The 15,743-nt window shown below is 44.1% G+C and overlaps 1 protein-coding gene across 3 annotated transcripts in view; it reads right to left on the reverse strand.

Annotated features, from left to right (window-relative positions):
- ENOX1 (ecto-NOX disulfide-thiol exchanger 1) overlaps nucleotides 1-15,743 on the reverse strand; it is a gene marked incomplete at both ends in the record, with an annotated part of 282,081 nt that overhangs the window by 71,878 nt on the left and 194,460 nt on the right. For all 3 annotated transcript variants that reach the window (XM_079721567.1, XM_079721568.1, XM_079721569.1), the window contains one exon: nucleotides 2,939-3,046. In XM_079721567.1, the coding sequence (XP_079577693.1) occupies nucleotides 2,939-3,046 (108 nt within the window). The remainder of the gene's footprint in view (nucleotides 1-2,938; nucleotides 3,047-15,743) is intronic.

A 15,743-nucleotide genomic window follows, 5' to 3' on the forward strand; every position in this document is an offset into this window, starting at 1 on the left:
CGAGTTCCGTTCCGAGAGCGCGTCTGTAAGTCCAATTTGCTTGTAAGTCCAACAAAGTGAGCCTAGGTACCCAACTAACACAATTGGCTATATAGTACTGTACTGTACTGTAATGGGTTTATAATACTTTTCACACAAATAATACATAAAAAACAAACAAACAAAAAACAAAGAAAACTTTTTTTTTTTTTTTTTTTTTTGCGTTACGCGGGCCTCTCACTGTTGTGGCCTCTCCCGTTGTGGAGCACAGGCGCCGGACGCGCAGGCTCAGCGGCCATGGCTCACGGGCCTAGCCACTCCGCCACATGTGGGATCCTCCCGGACCGGGGCAAGAACCCGTGTCCCCTGCATCGGCAGGCGGACTCTCAACCACTGCGCCACCAGGGAAGCCCAGGAAAACATTTTTAATCTTACAGGACAGTACCTTGAAAAGTACAGTAGTACCAGCTACATCACGGCTGCTTTTATGCTTGCTTTCGGACATCCTGGGCTTGAAATAAAGATACTGCACTACTGTACTCTATACAGTACAGTAAAGTACGCAAAAGCACGACCACTTGTAGAGGATGCACGCACGTGACAATGTACGCCAGACACGTGAACTAATTTATGTGATTGGACAGGCGAACGCACATTTACATCTTCGCAAGTTCTCAACTTGAAGGTTCGTATGTAGGGAACTTACTGTAGTAAGAGTCTAGGCCCAATCAAATCTCTGGGGGTGAGGCCATCTATTTAGGCCCTATCTATGCAGGCACTGAAGAGGTGTCTGCACGTATAGCTACTCTACACAAGTCCAAAGAAAGCTTTCTAAGGCATTGTTCAGAGAGGCAGAGGTGTGTTTTTGTTTTTGTTTTCGTTTTTGTTTTTTTTTGTGGTACATGGGCCTCTCACTGTTGTGGCGTCTCCCGTTGTGGAGCACAGGCTCCGGACGCGCAGGCTCAGCGGCCACGGCTCACGGGCCCAGCCGCTCCGCGGCATGTGGGATTTTCCCGGACCGGGGCACGAACCCGTGTCCCCTGCATCGGCAGGTGGACTCTCAACCACTGCGTCACCAGGGAAGCCCCCAGAGGTGTGTTTTTAAATGTATGTCTGTGTGTGGCGGGAGGCTACAGGGAGACGGAGGGAACGTGTCCATTGCCTGCTGTCATCTACAAGGATGACAGGGGCACCAGGCAAGGGGCTCTTGGGCAAACAGTCTGGTGGCGACAACAGCACCCAAATGCATTTGGCTGCTGTGGGCTCTCTTAAGCTTATGTATTCTCGGTGCCTTTGCTTGAAAAAGAGCCATCCCATTACTACAGCAGATTTAAAAATGCTTCCTTTCCAGTCATATTTCCTAGGTGTTTAATGATTTTAGTTGTTCTGAATCTTGTTCACGTTCCCCATTTATCTTGGTTTTTTTTTGGAGAGTGAAGTGTGATGCTTTACCAAAGCCTGCGTGTGCACATTGCTCTTTAAAAACGCATGCCATGACGACAAGGATACAGCAATGAATTCTGCAAAACTTAGCATCTATTTTTATGACTGGAGTTTGGACTTCGAATCAAAATAAAGGATTTGAGTCATTTAGAGAAAGGAATTCACCCCTCCTCATCCCAGGAAATCAAGGAGGCAGAGAGAGAAAATGTAAAACAACAAAGCTCAGAGCTATGTCTGTTTGATCAGGAGCAAATCTGGACCAAATCAGCTCTACCTTGTTGAAAGCCTTTTAATAATGTAAAAGAAGAAGGAACAGTGACTGCAGGTCTCTTAGACAGTAGGTCATTGTGAATTTAGTAATATTTTTCCAGTTCAATCTAACTTATCCAAAATCATATAATGTAAGCCTCAGTCTAAGTTAACTGAATCTATCTTAATCATATAAAGGTAACGATTAGCTTTAGAAGGCATTTTCCTCCAAAGCTATAAAAGCTTATAAACTATCTAACATCTTCACTTTTCCCTCACAATTCACTTATACTTTTAGGGGAAAGTGACTGAAAATATATTTTCTTGAGTCCAAACCATTAAAAAGTTAAAAATCACTTGTAAAGTGACTGAGTCACAGCTGACTAAGCTCATACTCTCCCAACTTCATAGTTTTTTTAAAAAAAAATATCACTTTTGAAGTTATATATGTTGTACAAAGGACCACCTCATATACCACTGTGAGTGAAAATTTTAAAGCAACCTAAATTTGACTACCCCCAAAGGGCTACGGTTACTATATGTGATTTTTTTCCCCCTTCCATTTGCCATTCATTACATCATGGGCAGCATGTGAAGGCCAGAAATAGGAAAGCATTTCAAGAGCTTTCTCAGCTTCTCGCATGTAGATACTGGGCTTAGATTTCACTCAGCTGCTGAGCGATCCATCTTACCCTGCTGTAAGACAATAGTTTCAAATCTACTTATCAATGTCAGGCCACACTTTAGTATCAAAGAAAGCCAGGATGAAACGTTCAGATTTACAAACTTCATATGAAAGGTTTGTTGCTCACCCTGGTTAGATAAGTGCCCTGATGCACAGGGGAGAGATTTTTTTTAATGTCGCTATGAATCAGTCCTTCTGATTCAGATGTCTGCAGGAGGACTGTGGGCTATGCTAAACTCATTTTCCTTGCGACTAGACTTAAGAGGAAACTAGCTGCTCGCTGTGAAATGTATCTGCATTGCCAATGTTTTAAAACTTTATCAAAATTCATTTGTCTTCTGGAAGAAACTTTCACACATCGCTGGGGGGCTTGGGTGGTCTAAAGAGGTACCAGAGTGAAAACAGAGATGCTGGAGATGAGATTATAAATTCTACCCAGCGAAGCTGCTAAGAGTTGGGGAGGGTCCAGGCTGGTCGTTTCGAAGATTAACTGCAGCAGTGTTTGCATGTGTGTCGAACACGGGGGAGGCGTGTGTCCGTGTTTGAACTAATTCACCAGGCAGAGCTGTTGCATTCACTTACTTGTTCCTGGAGGACTCTGAGTAATGCTTGTGTGTGTGACTGCTCTTCCTTTGCTTGTTCCAATTCTGACTTTTTGTTGTTTAACTCCTCCTGGATGGTCAGCAATTGCTGTGAAAAGGATATTTAGGATAAGTAGGATTGAAGGCCAATGGAATACTGTACGATATTGAAAACATCCATTCCAAAACATGAGGGAAAGGTTTGTACGTGTCTTAAAGCTTAATCCAGACTTCAGTTGACTTTTTTAAAATGTCTGTTTCACACCCCCCCGCCACGTACTGTAACGAGTGTGCAGTTAATGCCACAGTATCAGGCTGTTTGTGATACTGATGCACGACGCTTGTTTCAGTGTTTGTGAAGGCACCTTTATATTCCTTTAAACAGATGAGTATTTATAAAAATATGTAGAATAGTGGTAAGAAACTAAGGCATTGACAGCTGAAGAAATTAAATCATAACAACACTTAAAGTAATGAGTCAACTTGTCCAAGGTTACATCATTTTACATATGACCCTGAAGCTAGCTTTACAGTAAAGCTGCTTCACCAGGTGGCTGGGAGCACAAAAGAGCCTTTTACCTTCTCTGTTATGATGGTGATGTTTTATTAGATCAGCAGGACTGAAGTCCAAGCTGCAATCAATATATTAGTCGAGAAATCTGCTGATACAAGCCGTCAAAACACTCAGCTATGGCCTGAACTGTTGTTTTGAAGCAGGGCCACTGAACAGATTGCTGTTAAGCCTTGAGCGTTCCTTGCCCTGTCAACTGTAATGCATGGGGAGGCTTACCTGGCCTGCCAGGAGGACGGGGCTGCCCAGAACTAACTCTTTGGAACATGGTTATATGCTAATATATACACAGGCTGGAGAGCACATTCAAGAGCTTCAAAACAGGCCCTGGAAGCAGCTATGTCTATTCAGAGCTTCTAGACAACAAACGGCTAGTTTGCAAAGACGGAAGTCTGTTTCTTCTGCTCCTGCACGTGACAAGTGCTGCACTAATGATATGAGAATGTCATTGCATTCCTGCCACAAGGGTAGCTGTCTCCACACCAAGGCTGCGACTTCTGGGGCTTGACAAGCTGGCTGCAGAGCTGCCTGGCCAGTTCTGAACTATCAAGGCTGGAATAAACACTGGCACTGGATTCCTGATGCTTAAAGTTGCCAAGTGAAAGGATTAAATTAAATCTTCAAACCTGCTAGTTTCGTGGTATGTTGTCGGGGAGGAAGTACTCAGAAAAACACACCGTGCCTTAACCCCTGGGCTTGCTTGTCCTGTTCCCTCGTCTGGTGCTGGCTGTAGATTTAAGAACCTGCTTTGGTGCCCCAGCATAAACAGTGATTTCCTTGCAGTTTTCAAAACACTCAGCACCCCTTATTTTACCACCTGCCCGTATCATACTCACATATGATGCAATACACACATCCCACACGGGCTCCCTTCACACGTTGTGTGATTCAATTGTGCACCAATTAATTAAAGTGCAGAAACCAGGGAGCCATATCGTACTCTGGCACCATGATAAGTAATGAAAATGACCATTTCCAAACAGTGGGGAATGACCCTGTTTCTTTATTCTCATTCACGACCAGCCCCAGAACAGTTCCGAGAGGATCTGGTGCTCTGACTTCCACGATGCCGAGTGGATTTTTATGTCATTAGACAATTTCGAATCCACTCCTTAAACCTCCTTTAAAAATGAGCCAAATGAAGGACAGGAAATTGTCTTCAAACCTGGGTAGCTTACGTTCACTCAACTGCAGCACTCGAAGCAGCAAAATTTAGAAACGACTGATGTCCGGCAGAGGGGGACTGGCTACAGTAACGACGGTGCATCTGTACAATGGAACACCATGCAGCCATTAAAAATGAAGTTGCACAAGTGTCTCTGGACATGGAATTAACTCATAATATACTGTTCTCCACATGAAAAGTTCAGGCTATGAAAGGGTTTCACTGAATTTTACAAACTATTCATAGAAATGAATCTGGATGCTGTCTCTGGGTGAGTGGGCTTATGGATCTTTCTGTTAGTTTTGCTTGTAATTTTCTGGTATGTCTGTAAAGGAGCAGACACTGCTTTAGTAAGAACAGCAACAAGAGCAAACAAATGAACTTAATTAAGGTTGGGGAAAGGACAAAGAAAGGAAAACCACTTGGTCACAGTTCTCAGCTGTTATTACCCACACTGTGAATAGATCAGAGGGAAAGTGAGAACTCCATTGAGTCTGCCATTTCATCTACACATTTACAGCACTGCTTCATGCTATTAAAACGTGCGTGCACTCGTGTACACACACACACACACACACACACACACACACACACACACCCTTCCCCTGACCTCACTTCCCATGTAAGCTTCCATCCATTCTCACTGTTCCTTGGAATTACACTTTTTTTTTTTTTTTTTTTTTGCGGTACGCGGGCATCTCACTGTTGTGGCCTCTCCCGTTGCAGAGCACAGGCTCCGGACACGCAGGCTCAGCGGCCACGGCTCACGGGCCCAGCCGCTCCGCAGCATGTGGGATCTTCCCGGACTGGGGCACGAACCCGTGTCCCCTGCATCGGCAGGCGAACTCTCAACCACTGCACCACCAGGGAAGCCCTGGAATCACACTTTTAAATTTAGAAAAAGTGTGATTCCAAGGAATCACCCCCAGTTCCTTTTCTTCTCATATGTAGGCAACCGCTTTCAACGGTTTCTATCTTTTTTATTTGAATGTGTTTTTCCAAAATATATACTGTTGTTTTGAGAGTATGCATTTGTATGTTAAGTGATAGCTTTCATATTTCTTGTTTACTATGTTTTTAAGATCCATGTTGATATGTATATATATCTAACCATTGCTTCTGGTGGCTGCATACTATTTTACGGGGTACGTCCACCCAGTTATACCTATTCCACTCTCCCAGTGAAGGCCACTCAGATTATCTCCAATTCTCCTCCCCCTGTATAAGGCTGTAGTGGGAGATGCTAGTGCTTGTCCCTATGGACCTGTGGGAGACTTGCCCTGGTGCATATCCAGCAGTGGAGCTGCCAGTCATGGGGCATGCCTGAGGAGTTCACTGCCAAAGCTGCATCACAGAATGGCTGTACCCGCCTACCTGCCCACCAGTGCTATATGAGTTACTGTACCCCACACCCACACTAACACTTTGCATTATCCAACTTTCTAACCTCTGTCAGTCTAATAATATCAAGATTCTTCACCTTGGGACTTCCCTGGTGGTCCAGTGGTAAAGAATCCACCTTCCAATGCAGGGGATGCAGGTTCGATCCCTGGGTGGGGAACTAAGATCCCACATGCCACGGGGCAACTAAGTCCACGTGCCACGGCTACTGAGCTCGTGCGCCTCAATGAGAGAGCCCCACGTGCCGCTAACTACAGAGCCCGCGTGCCACAACAAGAGAGAGAAAACCCGCATGCCACAACTAGAGAGAAGCCAGTGAGCCGCAACGAAAGATCCAGCGTGCCTCAACGAAGACCCCGCGTGCTGCAACTAAGACCCGATGCAGCCAAATAAATAAATTAATTTATATATTTTTTAAAAAAAGATTCTTCATCTTTGAAAAATCTCGTACTTCTCTGACCCCCTGAGGTTTTATGCATCTCACATGTCTGCCAGCTTTTGAGGTTTATTGACACTTCTTAAAGGGAGAGTCAAGGGTAGTGGTTCTTAAATCTGGAGAACTTTTCAAACACACTTATTCCTGGGTCCCACAGAAGGCCAATTAACTCAGAATATCTAGGGGACAGCCCCAGGCAATAATATTTTTTTTAAAAAACCTCCACAGATAATTTTAATATGCAGCTGGGAAGGAAAACCACTGTCTCTTTAAATGCTTGTTTAATCCTGCTACAACGTTGCTTCTGTCCAGAGTACCCTACTCAGACTCTGCTCTTACTAAAGTCACTAACACTTTTCTTTCTTTTTTTTTTTTTTTGTGGTTCGCAGGCCTCTCACTGCTGTGGCCTCTCCCGTTGCAGAGCACAGGCTCCGGACGCACAGGCTCAGCGGCCATGGCTCACGGGCCCAGCCACTCCGTGGCACGTGGGATCCTCCCGGACCGGGGCATGAACCCGTGTCCCCTGCATCGGCAGGTGGACTCTCAACCACTGCACTACCAGGGAAGCCCACTAATGCTTTTCTAACTGCCAACTAGGATGCCAGGTTCTATTTGCCTTGGCATATGTCCTCTCTCTCCAGGCGATCCTGTTCACACCCATGGCTTCAACTGCACGGGCTCGGCTCCTGCGCTCCTGCTTTTCAAAGCTGACCTCACAGCCTCCACCCCTCCTACTGCCCACCAGACCCTTTCCCTACAGTGTTCCAAACCGTGCTTACTATGACCCCTCCTCCACAAGGCTAATTCTATTTCCCTGGTAACCAGAGTTAAAACCTTGAGGTCCATGCCCGCCCTTTCATCACCCTCACAACCTCTCTGCCCGTTCCTCTGCCTTCTCTCCAACCATCTTCACTGTCATGGTTAGGATGAGCATCTCTCTTCTGGATCTGCTTTTTCCTCCTGTCATTCACCCTACACTCCTGAGAAAATTGGCCACCTAAGAATCAAAGTGCTCCTGTGCTTAAAAAATACCATTGATTGATCCCCCAATCTCTACTGATAAAATCCAAACCACTGGCTGTGTCGTCCTTCCCCAGACATGCTAGGTCCTTTCATGACTCTATGAAAAGCTCACTACCCAGAATTCTGCCTGGCAGATTCCTATTCATTTTTTAAGCCAACTTAAAGAATGGTTTCGGGCTGACGTCAACCCATATGATGACTTTATACGATAGAAAAGAGCCCCATCCTCTAGGCAGACAGGACCCTTCACTAAGGCACATGGTTGGGCAGTAGAGTAGGGGCCTGATTTCATTCCCTTTCACCCATTTGGCCTGGTGCCCTTGTCCAGGGCAAAACCTGCACAACTATAAGCAGTGGTCTTGGTTTCTTCCTCAATAAAGACCCCCTCTGATCACCCAAGCGAAGTTAGCTGTTCTAACTTCCATGCTCCAAAAGCACTTTTATATGATATATTACATTTCATAGGTATCTCCCTAACTAGCCTACATCCGCCAATGATAGGGTCAATAACTGGGTTACCTCTAACACACAGCAGGTGCTGAATGAATGAATGAGTAAAGAGGTGAATGAATGCTTGCTCTGGTTTCCCCAATTCTATGAGATTAAGCCATGATCTAGCAAAAAACAAAACAAAAGAAAGACAAAAAAACCACACATACACACACAAAAGCCAAAACGAGAACAATAACAACTACCTGAGGATCTATCACTGGGTAATTTATTGTTCTAGACATATGGGTATATGAAATCTTCAGAGGAAAATAGCACTTAAGACATTCTGATTCTTTACTCTGGAAGTTCTAGATACCATCCTTAATCTATAGGGCAATATTTCTTAAAAGTCTAAGAAAATCCAATCAGTGAACTTATAATTATGTAATTTCTTCCCCATGTTCCACCAAAAAGCAAACAAATAAACCAAAACCACTACTAGAGGAAAAACAAAATAAACACCCCTAGACTATTTTCTGCATTCTTTCAAATGAATTGTTTCTTTTGTTTACAAAAGGTAAACTCACGAATCTAATATTTATGTATTCAAAACAGTGGTGATTCAAAACTGTGATTGTTCATATGAGTAGATGTCTTTTAAAAACAAGGAGATAGTCTGCAACTAGATAATTTAAGTCAGCCTTTCTGGTCCTTTTTCACTTGAAATCTGTGAGACTGTATAATACTCCTTTCCAGTTTCAATTTTTAAGTTCCAGAGTGCCTCAATTACAGAAATTCACAGGCAGCTAGAACTTATCAGAAGAGCCTCTCGGTTGGACTGGCTGACTGCAGCATAATTTTAATTTAACACTGGGAAGTGTGGCATTAAACAGATGCACTATTACATTTTTGGTGGTTACAACTGAGTGTGTTCCAATTAGGCAATTATACATATACCAATCAAGTGCAAACACTCTGGTGGACAATAACAGGTAAATAAACGCCGTACCTGACACATCTTCATATTTCCAGGCCACTGATTTAATAGGATCATTCGTAATGCTCTTTGGGGATGTAGACTTCCGTGTGTAATGGTTCTTTCTCTCTGACAAATCCGAAGAGCATTACCAGTGTTATCTGGAGCCCCAGAATAAGTGAGGTCACGTTTCCATTTTTACAGATGGGCGACTCATAGGCACCCAGAAGTTAAGTCATGTATCCGAGGCCACGGTATTGGGGAAAGACCTACCACTTGCACAACTCGATTTTCCTACTTCACACTGTGGTTTCTACCCTGACAACCACACTGATCCGTCAATCTGAAATGGAAATCAGGACATGCCAGACTTAAAACCCTCCTAGCAATGACTTCTACCTAGGCATTCACCATTTCCACTTACGACCGAGGCTGCTGGAGATGTGCCTTTGTGTATCCTTCTGTGAGCGCTGTGGTGGATTTAACTTTCCTTTAAAAACTGTAACCCTTTCCTTGTCTTTTTCCCTTAAATTTTAGAGTTCTGTTACTAAGGTCAAGTCTTTATATAGCTAACGTATCAGATAAAGTTAGATTCCATGAAAGCCGCAGACTACGGTGCAGATTCTCTGTATGAACGAACACCAGCAACGTCTCATGACAAGCTGACACTCACTGCATGGTGCCGCCTCAGGAATCTCTTGCAGGACTGGTGAGCTGCTTGGGGATGGAGCTGCTGGGTGGCATGAAACTGAGAGTATCTGACTTTGTGTCTTCCATGGTGGTGGAGGAGTACTCATTCTAAATTCACGGTGGTGGCAGGTCACGTGAACTCGTGCCACTAGGTAGATATAATGTATACTGATAGTGACTGACACCTATACACACACACACACACATACACACACACACACACACACATTTTCTCTCTTTCCCTCTTCCCCTCATTTCAAGATTTCCCCAGTGACTGGCTCTATGTTCAGTTCTTTTAAAACAATCCAGTAGGGCTTCCCTGGTGGCGCAGTGGTTGAGAGTCCGCCTGCCGACGCAGGGGACACGGGTTCGTGCCCCAGTCCGGGAAGATCCCACATGCCGCAGAGCAGCTGGGCCCGTGAGCCATAGCCGCTGAGCCTGTGCGTCCGGAGCCTATGCTCTGCAGCGGGAGAGGCCACAATGGTGAGAGGCCCGCGTACAGCACAAAAAAAAAAAAAAAAAAAAAAAAAAATCCAGTAATATTCAAGTATCAATCAATCAAGCAATCGTTCATTTATCCATTCTTTCAATCATCACTTATCTCCTAAGTACACAGTGCTGGGCTAGACAGTATGGAGGGCACGGAGGAAACAAAGTAGCCTGTCCTCAAGATGCTAGGTCACGAGGATGCTAGTCTATCCACTAAAATGAATTTAGGGTGGCACAAAATACTCTAATAGCGGCTACAACCAATGTGGTTTCCCTAGGAGATTCTTGGGGCTCAGTTCAGGTGTTAGGAGAACATGAGCTCAGGGGATCCATTTTGGATCAGAACTTGTTCTCTACTCATTAGAAATGAGCCACCAAATACTAATGCTTGAAGTCTGGAAATATTTGAGCCCATACAGTGTCATCAACTTTTAATGTGTTTTTGCTGTTTTGATTCAGTTTTAATAAATGTTATTCCATCTCCATAACTTTGCTATAAATTCGATGCCCCACTTAGTGGGATAAGCCTTTAAAGGCCAGTAGGATATCGCCTAAGGAAACGAGGTCCGCTGGCCTCCAAAGAGAGTTTTCCACCAAAGGCCAGGGTGGGTGTGACTATGTCTGGACAGACCAATCAGCAGTTGTTTTAATGTCTAGCCCGTGGGTTAACGCCTGCGGGCATCCAGCATCACCACTGTCTGCACACCTTGTCTCCAACCCGATTACTCCGTGTATTTCAGCCTGCTCTCTGAAGCCCCACCCCGTAGCCAGTTCAGCCAGATGCTTGTCATCTTGTCCTGCTACAAGGTAAGGGGATCCGCTCATTCGTCCCTTCCTCCTTGGTGAGATCCTGCTACCCAAACACAGCTCCCGGCTTCTGCTGCTTTTCTCCCCAGGCTCTCCAGACCTTCCACCCCTCAGCCCTGCTTTGCTTCTCACAGACTTAGAACCACTTAGGAAGGGTAGTCCTAGGTCCCACTGCTGAAGTCTGCCTGTTCCCACCTCACATCTAACACTGAATCCCGAGCCAATCCCTGATTGTCGGGAAAAGCCTGAGATGTAAAAAATCAAGTGCATATTACCACAACCTAAGAGCGAGGCTGTGCCTAAAGACAAACACATCTAACAGTATTCCTGAGAAAGGGGAGAAACCTGGCTCAGGGGAAGGACAGTCATTTACTACCTGGTACTCACAACGTTCACTTTTCTCCTTGGGGGAAAAAAAAAAAAAAAAAGATGGAATTGAACTAGTTTGAATTTTTTTGTCGCACGAGGTGGTAAGACTACTCCAAATTTATTCTTGTTTAAAATGTCATCTGCTTCTACCTGCAGATGAAACTGCGCTTCAATTTATATCAAGGTCCAAGGGTGACCAAGCCTGTGGCCTGGTTTATCCATCCCAGTGCCTCCCTCTCTGCAGGCAGCTCAGTGACCCCTGGGCGGGGGAGAAACATCTTTTGGAGAGAACCCCATCATTTAGATGACTGATAGCAGGAACACCAGATCATAGGAATGAAACTGTGCTCAGAGCCTAATATCCTATTACACCAGGCTATACATATTTAATTCCTTGGGTCTTTCCTCATAAATCAATTCCTTCAGGCCCTTAATCTCGTCAATATCTTTTCTGATATTGAATTTTAAATGCCATTCTCATTGCTAGGCAGAAAGGTAATCTCTTATTCGTGATGGGATCAGGTTTCACTTACAAGTGAGAGATGCTTGGAGGAGCCTGGCCCTGTTCCCTGACCCTGCTGTTAAGATCCTCCTGCCGGTCAGAGCCAAACAGCCCAGGTGCAGGTCTGACAGGGCTGGCCCTCCAAGAGGTCAAGACAAGGAACCCTGGGGTCATGCTTATTGGTACCCTGGGAGCCTGGGACAGCTCTGGGAGACTGGGGAGAAGGCGGAAGTAAGTGTTTTCAAGGGTGTGGATCCTCAAGGGGGTCCCTGAGACATGAGGCACCCTTCCACCCACCCAGGGCGGTGTGCTCTGACAGGGGTTCCCTCCTCTGAACAGACGAGCAAGGGCCTGACCGAGGACACACACAGTGTGCATACACTGGAGCAAGATCTCGCGGGACGTGGGCGAAGGGAGGCCATGGGCCATGGGTTCTCTGGAGGGAAGCGTACAACTCAGAGGGCAAGGGTTTGGAGTTGGACTGTTTCCAGGTTCCCTGAGGCTGGCCCCTAACACTGGTGTTTCCCAAGCTGCGGGGAAAGGGAAGAATTCCTGAATTCTGTGAGCTGTGCAAAATTTCCGAATGGAAGCAGAAGCGATAAATGTAAGACTTCAAGAGTGATCGAGAATTGGGAAACGCAGGTAACCACTGAGATGCAGATTTGGGGGCCTAAGTCTGCAGGCAGTGGAAGGACTCCAAGGGCGGGGCTCTGGGAGCTGTCGACCTCGGTGCAGGAAATAAGCAGGTGCAACCGCACAAAACTTAATGGTAATCAAACTAACCCAAGGTCCATCCACTGATTATCAGCGTGCACCAGCAATTCTAACATAATCGGTGATAAAATCCTTTGTTGATCTAAAGCCTAACCAATTGCTGCCGTTACTGATAAGAGTTAATATACATGTGCAAGCTTCAAATGAGCAGCTTCACTTCTTACCCTTTAATAAACATACTCGATGTAGAAACGAATTTGGAAAATGTCAGTATCATAGTCTGCTCCCACCCTCCCCCTCCCCCGCCCCCATATGCTCACACGGGACTCAGCTACACCCAGTTTTTGGATTTTGAGCTTGTCTCAGACAGTGTCTCCAATCCCTGTAGCACTACATGTATTCTTACCTTTCTACAGTAGATTCGAAATAAACAATGGTAGCACAGTTATTGCAAAGACTGAGAGCTAGAACTGAGCTACTTTATTCCACAGGACCTCTTAAAGAATTTTTAGGTCTAAAATTGGAAACAGTGAAACATGGTGAGAACCATGAGTTGTATTATTTTTGTTGAGGGCAAATTTTAGTTCTTATGTTACATATTTTTACTGAATTTTAATATTTTACAAGTTGAAATGAGTTCTTTCAAAACTGTCGACTCTTTGCCTTAAAACTAAAGGACGGATCAAGAAAGTGTTACCAAATCAGTGGTACTATTAGTAGTTGCCTAAATTGTATCTTTTGCATTTGGATTTGTTAAGATTCACATATTTACTGCACAATTTTTTTTTCTGCTTTATAACAAATTTAATCAGTTATACATATACATATGTTCCCATATCCCCTCCCTTTTGCGTCTCCCTCCCACCCTCCCTATCCCACCCCTCCAGGCGGTCACAAAGCACCGAGCTGATCTCCCTGTGCTATGCGGCTGCTTCCCACTACCTATCTACCTTACGTTTGGTAGTGTATATATGTCCATGTCTCTCTTTCGCTTTGTCACAGCTTACCCTTCCCCCTCCCCATATCCTCAAGTCCATTCTCTAGTAGGTCTGTGTCTTTATTCCTGTCTTACCCCTATGTTCTTCATGACATTTTTTTCCCTTAAATTCCATATATATGTGTCAGCATACAGTATTTGTCTTTCTCTTTCTGACTTACTTCACTCTGTATGACAGACTCTAGGTCCATCCACCTCATTACAAATAGCTCAATTTCATTTCTTTTTATGGCTGAGTAATATTCCATTGTATATATGTGCCACATCTTCTTTATCCATTCATCTGATGATGGACACTTAGGTTGTTTCCATCTCCGGGCTATTGTAAATAGGGCTGCTATGAACTTTACTGGACAATTATTTACAGACTGTAATATATTAACTATAATCAACAGATCAAAGTTCAAACTGTTAGGTGGGTTAAAAAAATTATTTAACAGAGAGTTGTGATTTTTCCCTTACATTGTACTATTTTATTTAAAAAATTTTTACAGGCATAATTATATGTGAAATTCAATATAAGAAAAATTTCACTGTATTTCTTTCTTGGCCATTATTATTACTTGTTTCATTTCATGATTATTACTGAAAATAATTTTGTTGTGTAGCAGAGGAGGATGTTTAAAAAAGGACCCCCTCGGAGTGTCAAGTTACACTAGGCACACCTCTGGCACACAGCCCAGTGTCTGGGCAGGAGAGGAGATCATGACCTTGGGAGGGGAGAAATGTGTCATCAGACATGGTTTTAGAGACCATTTCCTTTACTTGGATATCCTCCTGGGAGGGCCTTGTGTAAAAGACAAGATACCCTTTGGCATTTGTATAATCCAATGGAGTTACTTATCACGATACACTATACCCCAATAAGGCAACATTATTATGAAAAGAAACACAGCCAAGGATTGGAGAAAAGGCAAAAAAATAAGCCCCAGGTCATTGTTTCAAGGTTCTCGTGGTTAGCTCTATCGCTGACTTGCTGTGTGACCTCGAAGAAGCCACTTTACTACTCTGGTCTCCTCTTTCCCTCACAACTTTCTCATGAGGAATGATTTATCATTTGCAAAGCAACACATCAATTAATGTCTTGCTTACTGAACGCAGGAAAAGAAGATGCAAAAGTGGCTTAGAAGACTCAAAAACCTATTTTCTCTTCTTCAGATGATTTTCTTTTTAATAGTGTACTTTGCAGTGTCGTTTTAGCTTCCTGTTTTTCACTTTCCTCACATGTTAAATAAAGATGACAATACTCATGAGTGGGATATTATGAGATTAAAGAGCATCCATTAATATGTGAGGCTCCTTAATGGCATAGGGTACTAAGTTAAATGAAAGGGCTGTTACTATCCTCTTTGCAAAAATGCACAGACTAAGGTCAAGTGAGCGGGCCTTACATGAGTGGGCACTCCTGGGGATTAATATTCATAGCGGAAGGTCTATTGTTCAGTCCCATCCTGGCCATGCTGGTTGTCCTCCTTCAGCCAATTTTCAAAACACAGGGCCAGCCAACTTGAATTAACACCATTCATGCAATTCCCAGGAGAAGGTGTCAAATGCGTTGCTGAAGCAGGAATATAAATCAGTGATATTCCCTCTGTTGTCTCTGCTGGCAATTCCACTGCAAACGATCATCCAATTTGCTGGGATTTATTTATTCTTGTCACTTTTTTTTTTGGCAATTATATAAGGTGGTCATCACCCCAGCCTCTGGGCACATGTACAGCTGTTAATGTAGAAATTTAAAATATTAACATGCTTTCCAGCCAGGTTGGCCCATTTGCTTCAAACAAGAACCTAATTGCACAGCTGGGTCTTGCATTGTGCCCCAAAGGCCAAAAGAGATTTGTTCTTTTTCTGCAGGGTTTACAACCCAGTCACGATCAGAGCTTATAGCTAGAAAACCCTTGATGGGTGACTTGTGACCAAAATCCTGTGGCCACCTTTGGAGTTGGCTTATGCAAAGTGATCTGGGGCTAATTCAGGTCAGCCCGTGGAGAGCCAAACCATGCTCTTTCTGGCATCAATAACAGATACTACCACTATCAGTGACCACCTTGACTGCAGTTTTAGGAAAGCAGCTTTTGACTTAATGGTTACAGAGTAAGAACGTTGAGTTGTGGTTTTGAGAGCTTTTAGTTGAATCCTAATTGGTGAGAAAGTTGTAATGATCTAACACGTAAATGAAGAGAGAAAATACAGCTGAAAGTTCTATCTCTACATCAGCCACAGATGTCTGA

Source organism: Hyperoodon ampullatus, assembly GCF_949752795.1.
Source record: "Hyperoodon ampullatus genome assembly, chromosome: 16".
NCBI classification, from domain to species: domain Eukaryota; kingdom Metazoa; phylum Chordata; class Mammalia; order Artiodactyla; family Ziphiidae; genus Hyperoodon; species Hyperoodon ampullatus.